Source organism: Epargyreus clarus, unplaced genomic scaffold (assembly GCF_041222505.1).
Source record: "Epargyreus clarus isolate Ecla_fem2 unplaced genomic scaffold, WU_Ecla_fem_2.2 ptg000010l, whole genome shotgun sequence".
Taxonomy (NCBI): Eukaryota; Metazoa; Arthropoda; class Insecta; order Lepidoptera; family Hesperiidae; genus Epargyreus; species Epargyreus clarus.
The window spans coordinates 4,275,876-4,300,860 of record NW_027332218.1 but is presented as its reverse complement, the minus strand read 5'-3'; the positions used below and the strand labels follow the sequence as shown (position 1 = coordinate 4,300,860).

The following is a 24,985-nucleotide window of genomic DNA, read 5'->3' as shown; positions in this document are numbered from 1 at the left end:
CCGGGGGTGTTTTAGTGTAGCAAAAATCGCACATAACCCGGCGTCACTCCCATGGCCTCGGGTACCTTTTGAAGGTTTCCCCCTCGTCAACAAAAAAGAAAAAAAAAGGCTATCATCGCTTAATAATTTCACGCAACAAAATAAGATAAAAATCAACTGTTCCACAATATCGTATGCAACAATTTGTGCTAATAGTAGCTGTAACTAACCGCCAATGTATGCCCATAAGGGGCCCTCGTTACGTGTTGTTTGTCCGTCAGTGTGTCAGATATCAGAACGATACGCTCGATATGGAGCGAGGAAATGATCGCTAGCAAGCTTGCAACTTGTAAGAAATGAGCTTCAAATTAAACTGTTCGCAATTTAAGTAAGGTAGTGGAATTTGCTACTAGAGATATGTGTGTGCTTGCTTGTGCGAATGCGTGCGTAAATGCATTTGTGCTTGTGGCTTGTTGCCTGCATGCGTCTGTGTGGTTATTCGATGTTAAATACTATTTATTAAGGAGAAAGGAGGAGGTTAATTGAAATACAATTTTTTAGGTAGAACTTTTAATTGTTCGTAATTTATATACTCCAGTAGATGCTTGTGTCTATGTGAGTGTGTACGTGCATGAGTGTGAGGTTAATTGTTTTTAAATGATATTTATTGACTTGTATGACCTGAAACTAGTCTATGATTCTATACGAGCATAATCTCTTTGTTCACGTCACAATTGGAAATTGAAGATATTTTTTAAATATGTCTTCTTAGAATTCTGGTTTCATATTCTATACTTCAGTAACATCAAATGTCAAACTTTATTTATTCTTGGCTCGTAGCTCTGGTATACAACACTCACGTGAATATTACTGAGTAAGACCTGTCACATTTTATTCAGGAGTACTGAATATTCTCTTTATATATCTTAGGTACGAGTGAGAAAATATTGCTTAAATAATGCAAATCAGAATTATTTATAGAGGTGGTAACACCGTCACATTTATGTCTTACGTGACGCACTTAAGCATTTCACATACATACATACGAGTAGATGACATAATCAACTGAGTTTTCAGGGGCTTCTATTATCGACTTCAGGTTCACCCTGTCCTAATAGAGTTTGTTACAAATGTTCATGGCAGTATCCACTTACCAATTGAAAAATATAACAATAGTGCATATATACGAGTATCGTCAATATTTGAAAGATATATTTGCGTATATTTCAAGAACTATGCAAGTTCTCCCACATTTTTTACTATTACTAAAGTCTCCGCTGTCGGCCCGTCTGTCCTTATGTCCGTCTGTCATAGGACTCTAACAGATGGATACTTGAAATTTTTACAGATTATGTATAAGGGTGGCCGCTATAACAATTAATACTAAAAATTAAAAAAAAGTTAAAAAAAATGGGATCGCAATAAAAGAAACGCCTTTGTCTATTAGACCTTAATAAGTAAAAAATTCAAATTACAATCAAAATTACTTCAATAGCTGTTATAATAACAAATACTAAAAATAAAAAAAAGTGTGTGTGTGTCAGCTACGACGCACGATTGGAGTTTACTCCTTACGAATGATAATTATGATATATATCGAATAGAAAAAAGGGTAGGTAAATGAACGCATCTGCTAAAATGATAAGAGAAACAAACATATATCTGTAATTATTCGGATTATTTATATTACTTCAATAATGCGTATTACATAAAGTATGTTACAAAATAATATAAAATAGCGCCATCTAGTGGCAAGTTTTATAAATTGTAAGTTTGCAAGTTTATCAATCTATGTATTTTGGTTCCAAATATTATAATGGTAACTTAAAATATAATTGTTTATATTAAAGTAAATTTTAATATAATATAATTATTTATATTTAAAACAATGTTAAACGTTTTATAACTTAAAACTTAATAATTATAATTTCTTTGCCATCTATAAAATATCCTTGTTGCAATTTATATGAGACTCAATAAACATGTTATTATATGTAATTTGGATTGTTTCTGAATGTTTTATAATTCTAGAATTCATTTAAAACGTATTGCTAATTTTATATAACTTATTTTGAACATAATTCATTAGCAATAATTCTGTAATAAATATTAAATAATACTGTTTTAATTTTGCCCGTTTATCGTTGATAGATGGTGCTGATCAATAATGCATCCATTTTTATAAGTTAAATTAATATATCAGTAACTTACAAAAGCCTCTTTATGTTAAAAACTTATTTTGCTAATATTATATCTTATTCAATTGCTTACTGATTTTATATGTTACTCTTCTTTAAAAACGTTCATAAAAGATTGTTAATCATATTATGGCGCCAATGTTCATATTTTTCACAGTGTTTATAAATGATCAAACCTATAACTTAATTTATGCAAAAATGTATTTGTAACAAATTAGTTAATGACGTTTTAATGTTTAATATATTGCTAATTATTTTTATTGTAATAATTACTTTCATATGGGATTTGAACTTACTGTATTTTAAATTAATAAAAGCACTCTTGATTCATATTTTGGTTACCGTTACGCATCCGTTACGCCTCAACTTTTCGTGTTACACTTGATTTTACTCCTCATAAAATTTCCGTACCGGGCCTTATAACTCAAATCGTTTCTTAAGGAGTAAATTCCAAAAATTCTGTAATTCCGAACCCTCTGTGTGCGTATTCGACTTACACTTCCAATTTTTATACGTTCATATAAAATATTCACACCACTAAAGTTATTATATCAAGTAAATCGATACCCTAGCCTACTACCCGTTAACATACCTATTATTGGCTTTCAAAACCATAAAAGCTAATATTATCCTGTTGAAACTAGGCCTTGTTGTACAACGACGACATTCTGCATAAAGCGTTTAATGGTTTTAACAGGTAATAACCAGATATTAATGATATTGTTTTTTGAAGTGGCTATATGGTAATACCGGCTATTATAAGGATTCCTTTGTTATTATTTTGATGAGTTATATTTATTTACGCTTTTGTTTATAATAAGCGTCACCTTATTGAAGAAAAGATGTCTGTCTGTATGTTTGTGTGCTTTATAACACGACATCTACTGTTTTTAGTTATGTATCTGAAAATAGAAATGAATTGCGTCGCCATAGCAAATTGTATGGCTACATCTGATCGCAACAAATTCGGAGCGGACCACAACAAATATTTATTCCTGTTTAATCTTTGGGTACAACCGGAAGAGGGGGTAGAAGATTAGAAATAAGAAATTATGATCTTTCAAGTGTTATGTAATCAGGATTTTATTAATTTTTAACACCCCCTTCTTATCTCTTAAAAGAGATTTTTTTGTTTACGAGGCGAAACCTTCAAAAGGTACCCGGTGCCGTGGGAGCGACGCAGGGTTATGTGGCATTCTTACCGCACTAAAACTCCACCGGTGGCCGTCCTCGGCGCTGCGTAGAGGGCTCCGGGAATTCCAAAGGAACGCAATCCGAGTCCTCTTAGCATGTTGTCCCGTCGGGCTCTGCCCAGGTGAGCTTGGCGCTCGCCACACCGTTGCATACCACGGTATGCTACCACACATAACGTCGTCCATCCCGGTGCCGCTGGCCGGGCGGTTCGAACTCCCACTCTTGCCTCCCGCAACCCTGGAAGCCCCCTTTTAGCCCCTCTTACGACAAGCTGGGGATACCGTAGCCCTATTCTGGTCCCGAAAGTATAGGGACAGCCACTTAACAGAGCTAGTGTATTGTAAAGGCGAAATTTTTGTAGATTATTATTTCGATTCTGTATAAAACTATTAATGATGATAATACCACCAATTATAAGGAAGATACGTTTTATTTTAATTTAAATAGTATTCGGTTAAAAAAATATTTGTAGTATATAATTATTTATTATAATCAGGCTAATTTGGCTCGAACTTAATTTATACAGTATGATGATATTCTGCATAAACCATATAATGATCCATAACGAACTGTTATTGTTTTTTCGACAATATGGTAATGAGAGCTATTGAAAAGAATACGGTAAGTATATTATTATTTTGAAGAGAATAATGAGTAAAATAATTAGTATAAATTTAAATATTCCTTTACAGAGAAATATGAATTAAGGAAAAAAATGGTATTGATTGTGGTTTTGCATAATTAGTAAAGAAAAGTGTTCAATCATGACCTTATACAGGTTGTTTAATTTTATGAAATTAAATTTTTTTGAATTTAAAATTGGATCAGATGAAAATGAAATTAATTGATATTATATTCATGATTAGCGACTCGTTACTTTTGTACCTTAATAATATAATAATAATAAAATAGTGGTACTGGTTATAATTTATATTTTTGATATTTTCTAGTCATGGCAGTTTATAGTTTTTGTAGCTTATAGGTAAGCTACACTATTAATACATTTTTTAATGTCATTCAGAACCTAAGATCTTTAATTTCAGTAGAATTGACAAGCCCTGAGCTTTTTTAACGTGTAAAAAGTACTAAGCAGACGAAATAAGTAACCTATCATATTCAATAAGTATGTACCTTATTTTCGATCATTATATATGGAAATAGGTACCTATATTATAATATCCGATAAGTATAGTTATTTTCGACCATTCAATGTTATTCAACAAAGCCAAGTTTATGCAAACGGTATAACGTTATGAAGTGATTAGTCATTCTGAGACACATTTATTATCGTAGGTTTGAAATACGTTCGCTTGTCAAATACTTTAGGTAATGTTGCCAGGAATTTGGATTTGTACGGATTTTCCAAATTTTTATTACCGAAATGTTCATACTGATAAATAAACAAATGAATCTTAAGTGTTAATTGTATTTTATTTCTGAAAAAACTTCCCCTATTTGGGCTCTTAAGGTATGAATTTTAAAAATTATTTTATAGTGTTTGTCTACGATATATGAGGGAATCCTGTCCAAAATTTCATTATTCACTTTTTTCATGTGTAATTTTTGGCTATATCCTAATTTTAATTTAAAAAGTACAAGTCTTATTTAATCATTCATTAACTTCCGTTATTTATACTTGATCTATCCAAGGTTTCCTACCAAAGATCGACATTTAACAATTGCTGCTTATTGGAAATTGTGAAATTTCGACAATAATTAATAACGGGAATTAGATAATTAACAAATATTTTATTGCACATCGTAAAGTTTACTTATATAATGACGACGACCAGTCAAACGTGACCTCTCTCAATCTCAACGCCCGTCACATAACTAAGTAACGAGCTCCGTTGCTGTAATCACTTATTGAGCAGCACAATGTTTATAGAAGGTTAATATAAAATGAATAGAAAAAAGGGTAGAAGATTTTTTTGATGTGAAACATCTATATAGCCGCACGTAAAACCGATTTCTGGCTATACGATGGTATATATATACAGTCTATATGCAGTAGTGTGTACGGTTTGGCGACGCGTCGCCATGCGCAAAAATCGTAATATTTTATTTTATCATTATGACATATTTAGTTCCTATCACAATATGTTCTTTTCTGCATATTACTTTTACAAAATAATGTCGATGTTTCACATCTGCCAGGCGTCCCGTGACGGCTCACATTTTTTTTTCTTTTTTTCTCCCGTTTACAACTACATGGCACGATGTATACTTCCGAGCAACGTTCGCATACGGTCCGGGCTGAAAATCAGTTGCCGAGATCCAATCTCGGTTTTTTCTGAGCTCCGGAACCCTTTTCATAGACTTTAGCTGCAAAACTCGATTATGTATTTTGTTTGTTTTTATTTTTTAGTTTACTTTATTATTTTCAGTTTTTTTTATATTTTGTATAATTTTATTTTTTAAGAAAATTTAGTCAATAAGTTGTTTCCATATGTGTATTTTTGGATTTCACTGTTATTATGTGTTATAATTGGTTATTGTTGCTTAAGTTGAAATAAATAATCTATCTATTTAATTTATCTAAGTGTCGATAAACCAGACAGACAAGCCTGACCTCACCTAGCCGTGTAGTCTCCACACTGGAGGAGCGGCAAGCGCCAAGGGCGACGTGTGGGTCGGTGAATGTTGGCGCCATCAGCATTGTTAACCCAAATCCAATGGGCGAGACAGGGATTGACGGCTTGCCAATGGTCATATGTTTTATGTAGCCGTAGGGTTCGTTTGCGGATTCGCCACACCTATTTTTGCCTTTAGCGGTCTATTAGCAAGGTAACTCTCTCCTCTATGTAAGGTTTTTAATGATTAGATAGGAATTCGAGTGATAGTGTTCAAATAGATATACCTTTCTAAAATATGGTTAATATTTTTTTTATAATATAGGAATAGCAGACAAGCATGCAGTCCACCTGGTAGTACGTTGCTTCTGCTGTCTTTGGACATCAGTAATCAACCCTAGATAAGACAAGTACTACCTGAGGGCCTACCGATTTGTATTGGTACCCTTGAGGACTAAATAGCACTCTTCAAACTGACACAAAGCAGGGTTAAATACTGCTCATATTAAGTAGAAAAATATACATGATGAGCTCTCTTCTTTGGGAAGTCGGTAAAAAAGGTATGTAGTTGGTACCTCCGGAGTCGAACCACAATGAGTTTTACGACCTTGCCAGTAGAGAATTCGTATATTTTATAATCCATACAACATAGATAAGTAAAAATTACTAACTACTAACAAAAAAATGTAACCAGTTTTGAAAATTGAAATAGTTGCGTAAAAAAGTATTGCCACGTCTCCGTGCTAAAATCCGTAAAATATCTGAAATATTTATTTATTTATTATGTAAATTACGCAGTATTAGTTATTTATTCGTAAATTTTCTCTAAAAATGTTTTTTATATGTCAAGAATTCAAAAAAGTAACTGACAACTCAGCCTTTTGTGGTTTCATTGTTTCAAAACGGCGAAGTATCTTTACTAATCTATGATCTACAGGCTCATATTATATCCAAGTAAGATGTCCACGCTTACATTCTAATCAGAAGGTAAGACAAGGCGCATATGAGGTGCAATATAAGCTCGCTTGCGGGCGCTTGACCCACTTCAAACATAAGGCTATTCCGCTAAACCGCATATCCAATTTTCTCCGCTCGTGTGTTGAAAATGCAGGCATTCCTGCATTTGAGATTTGGTGAATACTCGTGTTGCACGTAGCTACATAATTATGGAAGGTATAAGTTCATTCTATGTAGCCTCTGTAGGAAATGATTGTTAAAAAACAGCTTTTGGTCATGTCTGTTTGAGCCAAATATGTTATAGGATATCTGCAAATGACCATGCTGTCCACTTGATGGTAAGTTCTCACTGCCACCGATGGTCACTTGTAATCTACATTAGATAAGATATAAATGGGCAGCAGAAATACTATACCCTTAGTATGACTTTTTACGTTTGCTCGAAAATGTTCAACTTTTACGAATTCGCTCATGCAGCGCACTCGTGGACCGTATCGGAACTAAAATAACGTAAAAACTCATACCAAGGGTACTGATGAATTTAACTGCATACGTGTGTAGTTTTCATAACTTGTGGCATAAAATATACGATAAGTTATTATCTTGCTCTCAGAAGATTGGTACTGACGAAAACAAATTACACAAATGTTGTTTGACCAGACATTTCGTGATCCCAAATGTCAAGAATCGGAATAACGCCCGCAGCGGAACGGTACCAGTTTCCAGTTATGATTTCCCATGCCTTTGCATTTCATCCGGACTTTTTGAAGCGGTTTGCGGTTTACGAATGTCTTTATAGTTGGGTGCTTTTAAATTGCAAAGTTTGGGCCTTAAATATGTAATTTTGTGTTGTAAGTAGATTTATGCACCTGAATTATTTCTGAGTAGTTTGAGGGTTATGGTGAGGCGCATTATTTTTTATGGAATATAAATTTAGTGACTTCTAACTATGAAAGTACGAAATCTAAGGCCTAAAAATATAAAAACTAAAAGATATAATGTGCGTATTACTTATAGTTGTAGTTGTATATATATTGTATAACAAATATACCTATTTTATAACTGAAAGTGTCTGACTTTTTTAATCTGATGGGGACCTGATCTCATGGCATCCGTTATTTCGAAATCGTTTTAAATGTATGAAAACATTTAGCATACTTTAGTGCGTTCTTTTTAAAGTACATACTCTCAATTGCTCCTAATTATATTTATATCTAATCTAATGTTTTCTTACAACTGAAATCAGGTAGCTTTCTGTTCTGTTTAAAGTTGATTGCAAATATCCATTCTGCATTAGCCAGGTGATTAAGATTGCGAATATATACACTTAAAGTTCATATTTTAATGTAATATGATATTTTCTGATAATAATATTTATTAATATGGCTGATATTCCTCAGGCTAAATGACCGTAGTTATTATCTATCATAGGTAAGATATTTATCAAAGTCACACACTTCTCATAACACCGATCTTATATAGAGTGTTCCAATATTTAACTTATGAGTTTGATAAAGCCTTGAATAAGGCCTAGTAATTTCAAAAAATATCAATAACATAAATTATACATTAAAGTTATGAATTCTAATTCGCTTACTATTTATTATATTAATTGAAAAATATTTACAATTATAATTAAACTTACAGAAAATTAAAAGAGATAAATTAAACTATAAATATAAAACAACTTATTTGCAAAATTTACATATATACAAAAATGAAAAACAAAAATATAAAAACAAAAACACTACCATAAAAAATTCTAATTGCAATTGACATAAATGTATCAATAACATCATCATCATCATTGACATAGATGTAATAAATGGTGGTGTAAAACGTGAGTCTGTATTGTTCAACATGGTGTGGGGAGGTATTTTATCCACATATATTTCTAGCTTGAAGCAGTTCTCCGTTTCGGTGGAAGGGTGTGACTGTGGATGCCAGTTGACTTAATACAGTGAAGGTGGTAGAACCCTTTGTGGTTGGATTCCGGCGGCATCACCGCCATACCTATTTCTGCCTAATTATTATTATTATTAGTATTCTGCCTAACAGCAGTGTTAAGCGCTGCTGTGTTCCGTTTTGAAAGGTGTGGTAAGGGAGACACTTTTCCGAGGCGTTCCAGCGGAGTCCGAGCATTCAAGGGTAGCGGCGCATCTGTGGCCGACCTCAAGTAGGAATATCTAATCCTATCTGGGCTTGATTACAGTCCATGGGCGGCAGTAGCCACTTACCATCTGGTGGACTGCATGCTCGTCTGCTACTCCTATATTATAAAAAAAAATACGACATTGATATAATTCTAGTGGAATTCCTTTTACCATTCGAATCGATTTAAAATATTTAATTCACCAAGCCTTATAATGTCACATTCACTGTTAGAATTCCATTTAGAATAATAAATTACTGTAACATTATTTATGTAATTTATTCCTACACACATTCCAGTGCTAATTTACGTGATATCGCATATCATATTAACCGAGCTATGATGTTTGTGGTTGAGATCAATCTATAAACCTTTTAATGACTTATTATGATCAAGAAATATTGAATTTGATACGTGTGATATAAAAGAGCGAATGTGGTGATCGACGTTTTTATGTGTTGATTTTATATTGGACATAAGTCTCATTTTCCAATAAAATACCTATAAGACAAAAAAAAAATGTAAAACATAAAAGTATGAAATATGTAGTCATGAAATGTGTTCTAGGGGACAAAATAAACGTTCTGTGTGTATCTGGGCTAAGGGGCTAAGTTATTATTAAGTAAAAAAAAACAAATTGTGACAGATTTGTGAAAATATGAGAGGTTCTAAAAGATTTTGTTTTCTAGAATCTATTGTTCCTTGGAGATTAGTTCAACATAATTAAGCACATATATTCCCGACGAGTTCATCTTAAATTACGAAATATTTGCGAGATTTGCGAACTGATATTTGAGGAGCTCGTATTACAAATTACGAGAAATTTATAAAAATGTGAAAAGTTAATAGAAGACTTTGTCGCCTAGAACCTTTCATATTTTCGCTCGGACACTTTTTAATGAAACACATACACTTCTAGAATTTTTTTACAACATACGGCAGATTTGCGAAAACAAAATCTACTAATCTGAAAAACAAAAGCCGGGGCACTCTGTATATCAAGAACATAGATTCCCGAAGAGTTCATTGCTACATTGAGCATTATAAATTGCGGCAAATTAGCGAAAACGTACAAATTTTCTGAAGAAGAAAGCCCGGGCACTCTATATTAGCGACTGCATAGATTTCCGAACAGTTCATTGCTACATTGAGCATTATAAATTGCGGCAAATTAGCGAAAACGTACAAATTTTCTGAAGAAGAAAGCCCGGGCACTCTATATTAGCGACTGCATAGATTTCCGAACAGTTCATTGCTACATTGAGCATTATAAATTGCGGCAAATTAGCGAAAACGTACAAATTTTCTGAAGAAGAAAGCCCGGGCACTCTATATTAGCGACTGCATAGATTTCCGAACAGTTCATTGCTACATTGAGCATTATAAATTGCGGCAAATTAGCGAAAACGTACAAATTTTCTGAAGAAGAAAGCCCGGGCACTCTATATTAGCGACTGCATAGATTTCCGAACAGTTCATTGCTACATTGAGCATTATAAATTGCGGCAAATTAGCGAAAACGTACAAATTTTCTGAAGAAGAAAGCCCGGGCACTCTATATTAGCGACTGCATAGATTTCCGAACAGTTCATTGCTACATTGAGCATTATAAATTGCGGCAAATTAGCGAAAACGTACAAATTTTCTGAAGAAGAAAGCCCGGGCACTCTATATTAGCGACTGCATAGATTTCCGAACAGTTCATTGCTACATTGAGCATTATAAATTGCGGCAGATTTGCGAAAAACAAAATCTAGTCTCAAAAACAAAAGCCGCACTCTGTATATCAAGAACATAGATTCCCGAAGAGTTCATTGCTACATTGAGCATTATAAATTGCGGCAGATTTGCGTGCGTGGGCGGCGGTAACTACAAGGAATCGGTCGTTTTTATCTAGCCGATATCGATCTCGCGATATTTGTTTTTTGGCCGTGCTTTCGGACGCCGTAAATCTTTTTTAACGTGGGTTTCGTACATGGTGCGCCGATAATGTTATAAACATTACATGTTATATGGTTACAGTAGAACGTGTAACAAGTAGTCTTTGTTTGTGTATTACATGAGTGCATTTTTTGTTGTGCTAATGAGCGTACTAGTTTTTTTATTGAAGTAGAAGACGAGTATACGGTTCATATGATGGTAAATTGTCACTTCAGTCCCGGAATTTGTTATTCAATATAGTACAGGATTTCTACCTCAAATCGATCAGAGATGTGTTGCTTTCCCTTTATTGTTGTGGCGAAACCCAGCCGCGGGGGCAGCGGAGAGGATACGCCGGACTTCTACCGACTAAAGCCCCACGGTGTTCTTCTGTACGCCGTTTGTCGGGACTGTGGGTACGCTGAAAGCATTCATTCGCGGTCCTGATGCGTTGCTGTGAACATATAAGTCAGCTAGCATCCATACCCTCCCATTATTTAAGAACAGCTTCGCGTTAGAAATAAGACTAACTATTCTGGTTTTACCACCACAATTCAGGTATTGATTTTACTTTATTTGAGGGCACGTATCTATGGACGGTCAAACTTACCATCAAATAGAAAGTATATATTTCCTACTTTAATCCTATAAAAATCAGTCAGCTTCATCAATCAGCTTCATCGGTGCCCCTAAAAACTAAATTAGAATGCAATTAATCAAGATAACATTTATAATGACATATGTATAATAAAAAAATGCGGAAATCACATCTGTTTTATGATTTTGATCTAATGACTACTATTCAATCAATTTGACAGGAAGTGACGACATTTAAGAGAAATTGACGTGGAAGTGAAAGATCTAGTTTAGACATTTGCAACTTTTTTGCTCTAAATTTGAAACTTAAGAAAGTAAACTCGTGTTAGACGAAATGCCGTTGATTTGTTGTACAACATATTATTCGTAATTTTTGTAGAATTAAATCTTTTATTACAAATAATACTTTTCTATAACATAGAAGTAGCACACGAGCATGTAGACCACTGATGGAACGTGGCTACTGCCGTTCATGGACATCTGTAATTAAGATATACCCCAGATAAGATTATATATCTACCTGAGATCTACCACCGATACGTTGCTAAAAAGTACGCCTCCCTTACCACACCCTTTAAATCAGAAAACAGCAGCGTTTAACACGTTTATCAGACAAACATAAGTGGGGATAGTGCCTCCAGAGTTGAACCACAAAGGGTTCTACCGCCTTAAAATTTCGTATTTTATAATTTGTATGTGTCTTTATAATTTTATACCCTTAGTTCTTAGAAAGCCTTTAACGGAAACCCCATAAGCAACTTGATGTTAACATTTTACTGCTAAGATTCTCTTAACGGTGCAAAACGCATCAAAATTCATTAAAATGAAGCGTAGTTGACGTGTATTACGATAATTATTATTTTCACCGTTACCTGTAATTAATTAAAATAACAAGAAGTAGGAATAACGCAGTGTAATAAATAATAACGTAAGTATTAAACTAATTACTAAGTTATAACTACTAAAAGTTATATTCTAGGTTCGGTTCCCGTGGGATTTGGAATTCGAAGTAAATACCATATATGTATACACCCAATGGGTAAAGTGGCCAAGTGCGAGACGGCTTTGATGAGCGGGTTCAGTATTTGTTATAATAAAATTTTAAGTTTATCAAATCTCTTAGAATGGACTTTATGTTTAGTGGTGAACTTTATGATGATGACCATCCCATTACTGTCCCACTGCTGGTCACGAGTCTCAAAATTACGATTAAGCCGTAGTCTACCGCGCTTACCGACTTCACATATTATCTTTGAGATTTTTTGAAAGACCTCTTACGTATGCAGGTTTCCTCCTGATGTTTTCTTGAATCACGGACCCCCTGAACAAGATGTCGTGTTTTTAACCACTAGGCTATCACTGCTTCTTATTGTTACAGTAATATCACACTGATTCACCACATAATTGCTCGTTGCTGATAACTTACGTCATTCTTAAATACTTATTAATATTTTTGGAATATTCAGTCTTTCTTTGAGTTATGAATTACGATATGATTTTAGCAATGTCTTTTGCAAAGGAAATGTGATAAATTAGTGGATAAAGATGTATAATTAGTGTAAATGTTGATGATCATGTAAAAATATATTGTACTTTTGGAAGCTCCTCTGAGCGTTTTAAAATTATGTACCACAGAACCCTAAATTCATAGTAACCTGATTGGCTCTCAGCTTTATTATTAAGTAAACACGTGGGTTTAAATAAATGATACCGGCAGTGCGTAGATCCGGTCGCAATAAAATTCATTATGGGCATATAATTACTTGTCCGAATACGAAATAGACATTACGTATAAAAAAGTTAATTAAATTCAGTGATAAATTGTGTGAATGGGTTGAGTGACGCCTACGCTCTTTAATTTTTGGGTATTTTAAGAGTATGTTTTAGGGTCCTAATTAGTGGCGTAAATATACCGTATGAGACCCGTGGCAAATATATTGTAGGGGGCCCTAAGAAAGTTTCGCTTACCAATACGTACTTTACTGATTGTTTGGTCCTGGCTTATTGTCGTTTGTACGTGACGTAGTGTGGTATGTAAATCTGGGGATTTTTTACGCTGGTACTTTACATATTTTTAGGGTAACAGGAAGCTTTTGACGCTCAGTGTAAAGTTCATTCCGAAAATCACAAAATTGGATGTCGGGCAATATAGGCAATGACTTCGTGGATAGTTGCCTGGCCGGATCGAACCCCAAACTTTCTGTGTATCGAACCTAGCTACAAGGGCGGTGTGGGACTAGAATTCTCTGTACTTGTTTCTTAAAGGGTAGTAGCATCATTATAAAATGTGTAGTTTATCACTTTCACAATTTGACGAACCCAACGATACCTCATATTTCAAAGTCAAGCCGTTTGGGCTGTAGATCCAAAGAATGAGACATACAGACATACGCTAGAAAAATATTACCCTCCGCAGTCAGCTAAAAATTAAGTAACATCATGTTGCATCTAAGCCTATTCCAATAACGGTTCTCTAATGTAATGGAATGGATATCCACCAGAACACGGTCATTAACCAGCAGTGTCATTATGCATATTGAAGTTACGAGAATTGTAAATGAGCTCCAAAATGTAGCAAGGTGTTAGGACGGTTCATTTTAATGTTTGGTAATTTATTCAACTTACATACCTAATGGAGATTACGTTTGGTTATTAAAAGTTATGTAGTAGATGTGTATGTAATCATTTATCTATCACATAATACACATCTATGACATAATATCTTCTCCGATGATCTCCGATCGGTTAGATCCTTTGAGTTTGCGGAGGGACATAGGTTCCCTTTGTGTATTCTACCGGTATAATGGTGAGTGTCCCGAGGAACTGTTTGACCTGGTGCCTATGTCGCCATTCCTGCATCGCACCACTCGCCGATGGATGAAGTTCCACATCAACTGGACTCGTGGCGATCCTCCACGGTTTGGATTACAAGGACGTTCTTGCCCCGAACATGTAAGATGTGGAATGAGCATCCTCCTGAGATATTCCCGGAGCGTCTTAGTCCTCAGCAGTGGCAATGCATCTGTGATCGGCTTCAGGTAAAACTATTCTAGATGAAGTTGGTTACAGATATCCAGTGGCGGAACTAATCGCTTAACATTATTTGGACTGCATTCTCGTTTCCTACTTCAGTCCTATAAAAACCTGAATATTTCAACTCACAAACAGACATCTTAATTCTATTTATCAGCATTGATTTGTTAAGCTACTATTTCAAGTCGCAATGTAAACGATACTGCCTTTCTAATGTAAATATGTGGTGCCGACTTGTTCTACAGGGTTGCTATCTATGTGAGTTCCGATAGAACAAGTCGGCTTTTCCTTTTTTATTTCTTGGTATTTTTATATGTTAATACATAGAACTGAACGAATGGATAGGACAGAATAAATCTCTATTAAATAACGAATCTCTACATAAATATAAATAATTAGTTATTTATATTATGACTACCGCCCATTACTAATATTTTAACTATGCAATGTTTTGCCTGTCAATTGAAATTAGACATTTTGTGCCTACTAGAAATCAAATTTCGATCTTTGGTAGAATAAATGGATAGATTGTTTATTAATAACGAGTGTATACGTATTGCACATTAATTTTAATTTGATTTCATAATGAAGGAATGAATTTCAATTATAAAATTCTCTAAGGTGTGCGAAGTCTACCAATCCGCACTTGCCTAAGCTAGTGGACTATGGCCTAAGTTCTTTCCACTCTAACAACAGTTGGACCCTTGTCCAACAGTGTAATAATAAAGGATTTTTGTTAATAATACATTCATAATATTATATTCAATTAATAAATTTTGTACGTCAATCTAAATTTTATCACTACATTTTGGAAGATCTTTTAAGATGAAATCACTAGTCGACTTCTAAAATTAATGGATAATGTGGACGGTAGATGAATGGCTTGGTGATCAATTGACAAGTGTAAAAAATCTAGTTTCGCCAAGCACATGAGTCAGGCCACTCAATTCAAATTTGCATGAAAGCAAAAGTAATATTGTCATTTCAATGGGTACAAAAACATTTGAATTAATATTTCTAGATACCAATTTAGATATGAACCTATTAAGCTATTGATTAAAGATATGCAAAATTGAAAGTCTTTTGAGAGTTCCGTTTTTTTATCAGAATTAAAAATGGATCTGGATTTTACTTACTGGGTCTTTCCAGTTCTGATAATTTGACTAGTATTACAAACTGTAGAAAAAGTAAAAATATAACATATGTATACGGTCGAATTAAGAAACATCGTCCTTTCTTTAAGTCTGTAAAAAAGGAACACATAACAATCGCCCAGCTGAAAAGGTTTTTCAAAAATCCATATAAAACGGTACGACGTATGGACATGGTATTTATGTTACAATTGTCTTATTTTGTAAATAAAATATTGATAGGAAAAACACCAAAATTTTATGTACCGTTGAGAAATTGTCAATTGTCAAATTAAATAATGTTTATGATCTTAAACTCATAACAAACATAAATTATAGAAAAACAGTCACAGACTCGTGGTTAGAAGTCCATCATCACGACACGATGAATGTCTGTTAAAATTTTCACGAAGATTTTATTCAGTTGAACCAAACAAATAAAATAAAGAAACATAATCAAAAAAAGATAACATAAATAACAATTCCAATAATCGTTTCCAATGGAACTAAACTTAACAGCAAATATATTTTTTAAATCCAAAGTGCACAGTTTTCTAAACACCATCCTTAGCAGTAATAACCGGTTCTACCTTAGACCTAACTCGGGTGCATTATAAGCAATTATTAGATCAAGCCGGATTTATTATCACTCGGGATAGCGAAGCAATTATCCAATCTAGGAAGCATTTTGCCAAGTCTGGAATCCGATTCCTGGAATAGCGTCTCGTGGACAATTTCCGCGAATTGTTGCAAGAATAGCAAAAAGAATTGGAATTTCGTTGCGAAAAAGTTCAAGCTTACAAACTAGCAGATACAAGTGATTTTCGCCATAATAATAAGGAAATTCTCGATTATCATTGTCAATAATTGTTATGTTATGCGTAAATTTTTAAATGCATAGAGCAGAAAATTGCTTTAACTTGTACACTTTGTAAAGTCTTGACGAACCGTCAACAATTCAAACGCGAGGATACAATGACTGACTTTTTTATAATATAGGAGTAGCAGACGAGCATGCAATACACCTGATGGTAAGTGGCTACTGCCGCCCATGGACATATGTAATCAAATCCAGATAGGATTAGATATTCTTATCTGAGTTCGGCCACAGATGCGTCGCTACTCCTGAGGCCTAATCTGGAGCGCCTCGGAAAAGAATGTCTCCCTTACCTTCAAACCAGAACACAGCAGTGCTTAACGATGCTGTTATGAGACAGAAATAGGTGTGGCGGTGGTGCCGCCGGAGTCGAACCACAAATGGTTCTATTACCTTCAAAATAGTAATGCTATATGTATTGTCTATTATGTAAGTTAACTCTAATGTTTCGTAACCGCATCTTTACCGTAGCTTAAACCGGTTTAGCGACAGTAGATCTAACTTGGGAGCATTAAAGCAATTATTAGACCAAGCCAGATTTATCGGCACTTGGAATAGCGAGTAATTATGTACGCGAGAAGGTATTACAGTGTTCTGGAATTAAAGTGTTTAGCTATTTTTGGAATAATTCAAGTTGAATGCGAGCGAGGCATAAAATGTAAGGTCTGCTATTTTTGTGCTAAAATAATTCGCTTATATGCGTTACTGACTACTGACTGGCTTTAATGACGCATTCTACATTCACAACCCCACATTAGGATTAACTATCTTGAGGGTGACACAAAGACAAATAAACAATCAGAAAAATAAATCTAAATTCATCATTCAGATATCTCTCTGACCCGGGATTGAACGCGCGACTCTCTGCGCGTCCAGTATAGCGACCGCTCCACCACGCGGGTCATCAATATAAGTATGAGGGAAATAAGTTTTCTATCATAATAAGAAGGAAGAATGACCACAGGTCACAGGTATAGCCATGTGTGGGTAGATAATCTTCATACACATTAAACACATAAGGAAATCTTTTTTACATTTCAAATCTACAAATAAGGCAGACTACTTACCTTCATAAGAACCTTTGCAACCCCGAAGGAGTCGATGTACCTCGCCTTTAAGGAAAAGTCTTTAAGACTTTTTTGAATAGTCCATGTCACTTCCGGGAACGACGTAAGGAAGCTAGTTTCATATATTACAAAGACTGGTAACTCTTCAGTTAATTCGTAATGACCTTGAGAAATAAAACACAGTCATGGTCTCTTCAGATTAATTTGAATTTTTTTAGACGACCCGCATGGCGGAGCGGTCACCATACCGGTCTGATGCGCAGAGGGTCCGGGGTCCGATCCCCGGCCAGACAGAATTTATGTTTCTTTTTCTGAGTCTAGAAGTTCGTGTATTCGTCTATTTGTGTGTCCATGGCACCCTCAATACAGGGAATCCTAGACTGGGGCCGTGAATTTAGCAAGCTTTCAATCATCGCAGCAGATTTAAGCGCTGTTAATTTCTGGATTGAAGGGAGATAGGTATACATTTATCCCGGGCATTCTAAGTACTCTTCCTGGTTTAAAAATATTTTTGTGGCCGAACTTATGTAGCACTTGATTCCTAGTGTTGAACTAATGTATTATAAAAAAATATCAATTCTGCCTAAGGTTCATTATAGATGTTTATGACAATGGCCACTTGCCATCAGATACTGCATACTTCTATTTATCAACATTATAAAAAAGCTTTATGATACTAAAAATATTTAAAATATTTTATTTAATGCAATCATTAGTCTTTTGCCTTATCACAAACGAATCTGTTTTGGCAAATTATCATTTAAAGCAAAACTACAAATGTCAAAGTGATTTATCATTCCCAAGATTAAGATAGAAAGGCAGAAATGTATCATTCAAGTGTCAGCTTTAATTTAAATAAATCACGCAGGTTCCAATTTTAAAGTTGAATGAATGGAACTGATGAAGATCGAAAGCTTTGTGGACTTGTTCAACAAAACAAAGAGTAGAAATTACATTCAGTTCACATGTGTATGTCATATGTACATTACCCTTACCATGAGTTTGTACGTTTTGACAAATATGACTGTTTTGGTATTTGTTTACGTATTGCCCATACAATTTCTAATCAGCGCCCCTAGCAGATTGTATTAGAACTATAGTGTCAGAAACGTGACGTTAAATGTCTAAATTGACAAAATGGCGCTTTATGTTTTGTCTCTCTTTTTGCGAACATGTGAGGCAGACAGAAAGACTTGAGCACTTACTTATTGTTACGTTTACTCAGTTTACTAAGCAAACAGAATAATGAATTGAGTAAACGTAGCGTAAAATTGTGGGATGTTTTGAAAACTCATGGTACGGGTACATACATATGTCTGATTTTGTTTTCAAGTGGCAACTTGTCGATAATATTTTACAAATAGTAATGCATTGTACGCTGTATTTGTACCACTGTGATGGTGGTAAAACTATTTTTAATTTGTCTATTTTGATTTTGATGTGTTCAGGTATGCACGGTAAGGGAGAAATACCATTTCATCCTGATCCTCAGGGGTTGTAACGCATTGAGGCTGATTTCAGAAAGAACTACAATAAAGAAAGACATAAAAATTGTCCATGGGTGGCAGTGACTAAAAACTAGTTAAAGTCTAAAAAAAAACTCGTAGTCCTAAAATAAAAAATATTTGACGGTGGTAGAACCCTTTGTGGTTCGACTCCGGCGGCACCACCGCCACACCTATTTCTACCTAACAACAGCAGTGTTAGGCGCTACTGTGTTCCAGTTTGAAGGGTATGGTAAGGGAGAGAAATTTTCCGAGGCGTTCCAGCTTAGTCCTCAGGGGTAGCGGCGCATCTGTGACCGACCTCAGGTAGGAATATCTAATCCTATCTGAGGTTGATTACAGATGTCCATGTCAGTAGTCACTTACCATCAGGTGGATTGCATGATCGTCTGCTACTCCTATATTATAAAAAAATACAAATAATAATAACAACTATAAAAACGTAAGTGAGTATTCGAATCTAAGATAATAGATAAATTAATATTACTTTAACATTGATTTATTTCAATATTACTAGTACTTCTATATAATAATAGTGTTTTATCAACTCTAAGACTGCTATTGTTCAACAAGTATTACTATCACGATGACCTTAAACATTACCATAAACAGTAACTGCAGCAGTATATTTGTTTGTGATAACACTAGTTCTTCATCTAAATTGAATCTTACGTCTGATTTTGTACTCATATATTTTCATGTTAATCTACTTGCTATTCATCGTCATTACTGTCCCATTGCTGGGCACGGGTCTCCTCTCAGAGTGAGAGAGAAAAGGCCATATTCCACCGTGCTGGCAAGTGCGTTGGAAGACGATTGGTAGACTTCACACACCTTTGAAAACTTTTTTTTAACTTTCAATATTATGAAGGTTTCTACAGAACGTTTTCATTCGCCTATATGTAACTAAAGCATGTGATAAAATTAATTATTAATTGATTTGATTTGAACCTTGGACCGATCGACTAAGAGGCCGAGTTTCAAACACTATGCTATCACTGCTCTCTTATCATTTTTCATCTGCTCGCTTTTACGTACATTCTAATAAATATTAAAGAGTTAAAGAGTATTATCTATCACTTTCATAGAGTAATATATATATATATATATATGTATGGTATATATTTTAATGGTAAATATATGTATATGTGTTATTATCATTTATTTTCTTCTTTTTTTTGTGCACACTAATTTTGCCTTTCGTATGCACACTCCTGTCAAAGGGTTGTTGGAAGAAATTCCATACTGGAATAAGCAATCCTTTGTACTTCATCTCTATGTCATCTGTTTTTATATGTATCCTCTTTTTTGTGTACAAAAACTTATTAAATAAATAAATAAATATTTTTAAATACCATGATAATTTAAACTTTCTCTCCTTTTCTCTCAAGATCTTGCTGCTTCAATTATTTTATTGTTTATAACATTTATGGAGAGAGGTGGCCCTACTCTTTGTCGGGTAAATTCGTGCTGCATTCGGATATTTCAGTAGGCTATTTGTCGTTACATATAATGTGATGGACACTCCTTCGATTGTTTTATGTTCGATCGAATGTAGGGTTGTGGCTACTGTACACATAGTATGAGTTTTTACGTTTTTACAAAAATGACTGTTTTGGTATTTGTTTACGTGTTTGCCCATACATTTTCCTAGCGGATTATATCAGAACAGATTGGAAATATATGGGAAACACGTAAAAACACGTAAAGACTCATACTAAGGGTACTGTTATGGCCGTTTAATTAAGTTTATTCTTGAGTTTGCAGAACAATTTTTTGAAATATTTTTATTACAATTTTTATTGCAATAGAAGTTATGTAGAATATTTCATTATGAAGTGCTGCTTCTAAGTATTGAATGGTAAAACCCTTTGTGGTTTGACTCTGGAGGCATTATCACTACACTTATTTATGTCTAATAATAGTAGTGTTAAGCGCTGCTCTGTTCCGCTCTGGAGGGTGTAGCAAGGGCTTGCTTCCGAGGCGTTCCGACTTAGTCCATAGGATCTGTTAGGAATGTAACCATATCTGAGGTTGATTACAAACGTCCGAGGGTGGCAGAAGACACTTACAATCAGACTACGTGCTCGTTTGCTACTTCAAAATAATAAAAAAAGACAGATATAAGACCCAAACTTTAATTTCATCATCATCATCATCAACAACCCATTACTGTCCCACTGCTGGGCACGGGTCTCCTCTCAGAATGAGAAGGATTAGGCCACAGTCTACCGCGCTGGCCAAGTGCGTATTGGTAGACTTCACATACCTTTGAGATTTTTTTTTTTTATAAATCTCTCAGATATGCAGGTTTCCTCACGATGTTTTCCTTCACCGTTTAGCAAGTGATAATTAATTTCTAATACGCACATAAGTTTGAAAAATCAGAGGTGCGTGCCTGGGATTTGAACCTCGGACCCCTCGATCGAGAGGCCAAGTTTCTTAACCACTAGGCTATCACTGCTAACTTTAATTTAAAAAAAACAAACACTGAAAAAGAAAACACTGAAATAAAATATCCATTATTTTTAAACGATTTCCCAAAGAAGAGCTTGTCAATTCCACGAGTATATATTTTTTTAAAATTACTTTAATTATCTTATATTACATATTCCGACAACCCTGATAGCAAGCGGACCTTAGCTGACGTTGAGCTACGAATGACAATCTCGTTTGATTTATGCCCCCATTGTGAGAAGACGTTCACATTTAATTGCAAAATAAGGTCGACAGGTATAACTGAGGAACGTGTAATTATATTGATCGCGAAGGTATTGCTTTGAATTGTAATTGAATGGCGTATTAATTATGCAATGGGGCCTCCGACAGCTTTACACACCCATTGCGCTTTTTTATAACGCCTCAGACTAAAAAATATATAGACTTATCTGCTCGATTAAATCATAAAAAATTTCACTGATTTCGCAGTATACACAAATTACGTATGATTATTATATTATTATCTATAGGTAATGAAAAGTATGCGGATTGTATTTTTTCGGGCTGCGTAGGTACTAATATTCTAACATAAATTTCACACTTTTTGAGAAATTTTGTAGGAAAACACTCTGGCAGGTCTATTTTCACAGATCTTTTGTTTTTTCTTTAATGAAAGCACAGAGCGTTAAAAGTGCATACCTGGGTATGAACTGTCACGGGTTCATATCAAGGCAGGCCGTAATCCATACCGGTAGCCTACTATAACCGCCTTCAAGGTATCATAATCATAATCTTTATTGCATCATGCAGTTATCACATACATATTATTATAAAGGTGTTACAAATTTTGATACAGTGAAATGAAACCCTGTAAGGGTGTAGCAATTTAAATTAATTATAAGTAAACATACTAAGCTAATGTAACAATAATTTAAAATTTTCAATTAGGATCCGCTAATGATACAGTTTACATTTTCGTATGGTGACCTAGCTTTCGTTACAGTTTTAAATGCATTAAAATGATAAAGATTACAATGTCAAAAGCAATAAAATAATGAAGGTATATTGTTAAGTGTGAATAATTCGAGATCACATAAAAACTTCAGATTGCAATATTTGCCAATATGCCAAAGTTTACAAAATCACACACCCAAGTACAAGTTATACTGCAATGTTCCGTGATGCGCTGTCTTTCTTTTTGTTGTCTGAGGCCACCGCATAAATGGAACTTGTTCTAGCGATTAATCTGAACCTCTATAAAATATGTATGTCTAAACATCCATCTATATTAATATGCAAATCGTAGCACATGTTTGATAGATACAAATACTTTAAAGTACTTGGGTTTTGATATTTTTAGAGTGCTGGTCCATTTCAATCTCCGAATGGTTTAAATTCGACCACAAAATTTTCAATTTCTTGTTTAAATAATAAGCTTATTAATCTCTAGCAAAGACAATCAAGAATGGTTTGAAAAGGAGGTGGGGAGGCACCGGTGTCGCGCCTATTTTCTATTCATTCTTAGGCAGAAATGGATTTGGCGGTTCAGCTTCCGGAATCGAACTCCAAAGGCCTACACCTTTCTAGCGGTGGAAGTCCTCAGAAGTTGAATCATTTCTATTCGGCTTTAGGTTGAACTCTTAACCTATACAAAGTTATGTTGTATACCTGTTCATGGGCGGCAATCATCACCATCAGGTGAACTACATCATCGTTTATTTATTCAATGTAATAAAAAATATAATGTCAGGAATATCGTCAGGAAATTATTTAAACGATCGAAAAATAACTACCCATACGGCGGTCTACAGTGCCCTTTTATACGCCTACTTTTAGTTAATACCCTCATTTGACAATTAAATTTTCTTCTACCGTCGTTACTAACAATAGTTAATTACAAACTCCTTATTTTTTGAAACAATTTACAACCATCTATGGTAGACTAGGGTTCGTAAACAATAGGATATTACTTCAAGATAGTATCCATTTTACTTTATTTAGCTTCGTTTTAAATTATTGAATTTTCATCAGCTTGGTACGACGTATTGCTATTATGGTCTTCAGTCTCAATTTTTGCAATAAATTTACATGAAATGATGTGCAATTTTAATTCTGATGGCTTTCTCAAAATAGAACTGTGTTGAACTGGTTACTTAAGGCTTGGGTTGTGGATAATTTGTTATCAAACCTCATAAATAATTTATAAGCGATTTAATAACTGCGGCTTCGTAGGAAAAATTCAATAACAACTACTTACTTATGTTTTTTTTTTAATTTAAATTAAGATTTACACATGTTTTAACTTAAGAATTATTATAAAATCAACAGGGTTTAAATTTAAAGAACATAACAAACCTAGTTAGAAGGAAGTAAGATAACTACTTACCTACATAGATAATAAATTCAGCCATTTATTCAGAGGAACTAAAATACAATTAAAAAACCAATTAAACAATATTTAAACTAAAACTACTAAGATTAACACGAAAAATTTATTAATAACATAAATGAGCCAAATCGCTGCCCCGAGGAAGATGTACCCAAGATACTAGCAGCATTACCTCGCTGAATTGACAAACTAATTTGCTGGCCGAGGTAAGTTCCAGCTCTTGGGTCACCGGGGGCCTCAATCAGGCGCGAAGACAATTACTACTTACTAATTACTACTTACTAATTATTGTTTATTATTAAATCGTAAATAGTCAATTGTTTATCAAAAGGCGGTTCGATATGCGAATAAATTTCAAAATATAAAAATACGTATAATATGCACAACTCTGCCAATCTCCTTTTTCATAAGCGAAAAGTAATCTATAAAAATGTAAAATCAGTATTTGTCTTTTCCACGCCAATTTATCCCAGAGAATTTACTTATCCATTCCTTGTTCCAGGTTCCCAGAACCATGTCAAGCGGGAGTTGCTCCGGGCCTGGGGTGTGCGGCGGGGCCCGGAGACGGCCGCCCCCGCCCCCCGAGCCGGCGCTCTCCCTCGCCGCGGACCTGAGCGAGCTGAGCCTGGACCAGGGCTACCACACGCTGGCTGACTGCGGACCTCCCCGACGGAGACGGGATAACACCCTGAGTGATGCGCTCTGGTTGAAGATTTTGTCGTATCTTGAGGTTAGTTGCGTTAAAGTCCTATAAGTGCAGGACCAGTCTATCATACGCTGGCTGACATCGTAAGTATACGCTGATCGACTGCGAACGCCTTGGATGGAACTGGATAGGATAATATCCTGATTGATGCACTTTGGTAGAAGATTTGGTCGTATCTTGAGGTTAGTTACACTAAAGGCCTAAAAGTGTAAAACCAGCCTTATACACGCTGGCTGATTTTTCTCCATTTCAAAAACAAAGTTTCGGAC

At 34.7% G+C, this 24,985-nt stretch overlaps 1 protein-coding gene across 1 annotated transcript in view; it reads left to right on the top strand.

The window, feature by feature from the left end:
- Fbxl7 (F-box and leucine-rich repeat protein 7) overlaps nt 1-24,985 on the top strand; it is an 86,807-nt gene that overhangs the window by 43,559 nt on the left and 18,263 nt on the right. The window contains exon 2 of the mRNA XM_073077130.1: nt 24,513-24,740. Coding sequence (XP_072933231.1) covers nt 24,525-24,740 — 216 coding nt within the window. The 5' untranslated portion in view covers nt 24,513-24,524. The remainder of the gene's footprint in view (nt 1-24,512; nt 24,741-24,985) is intronic.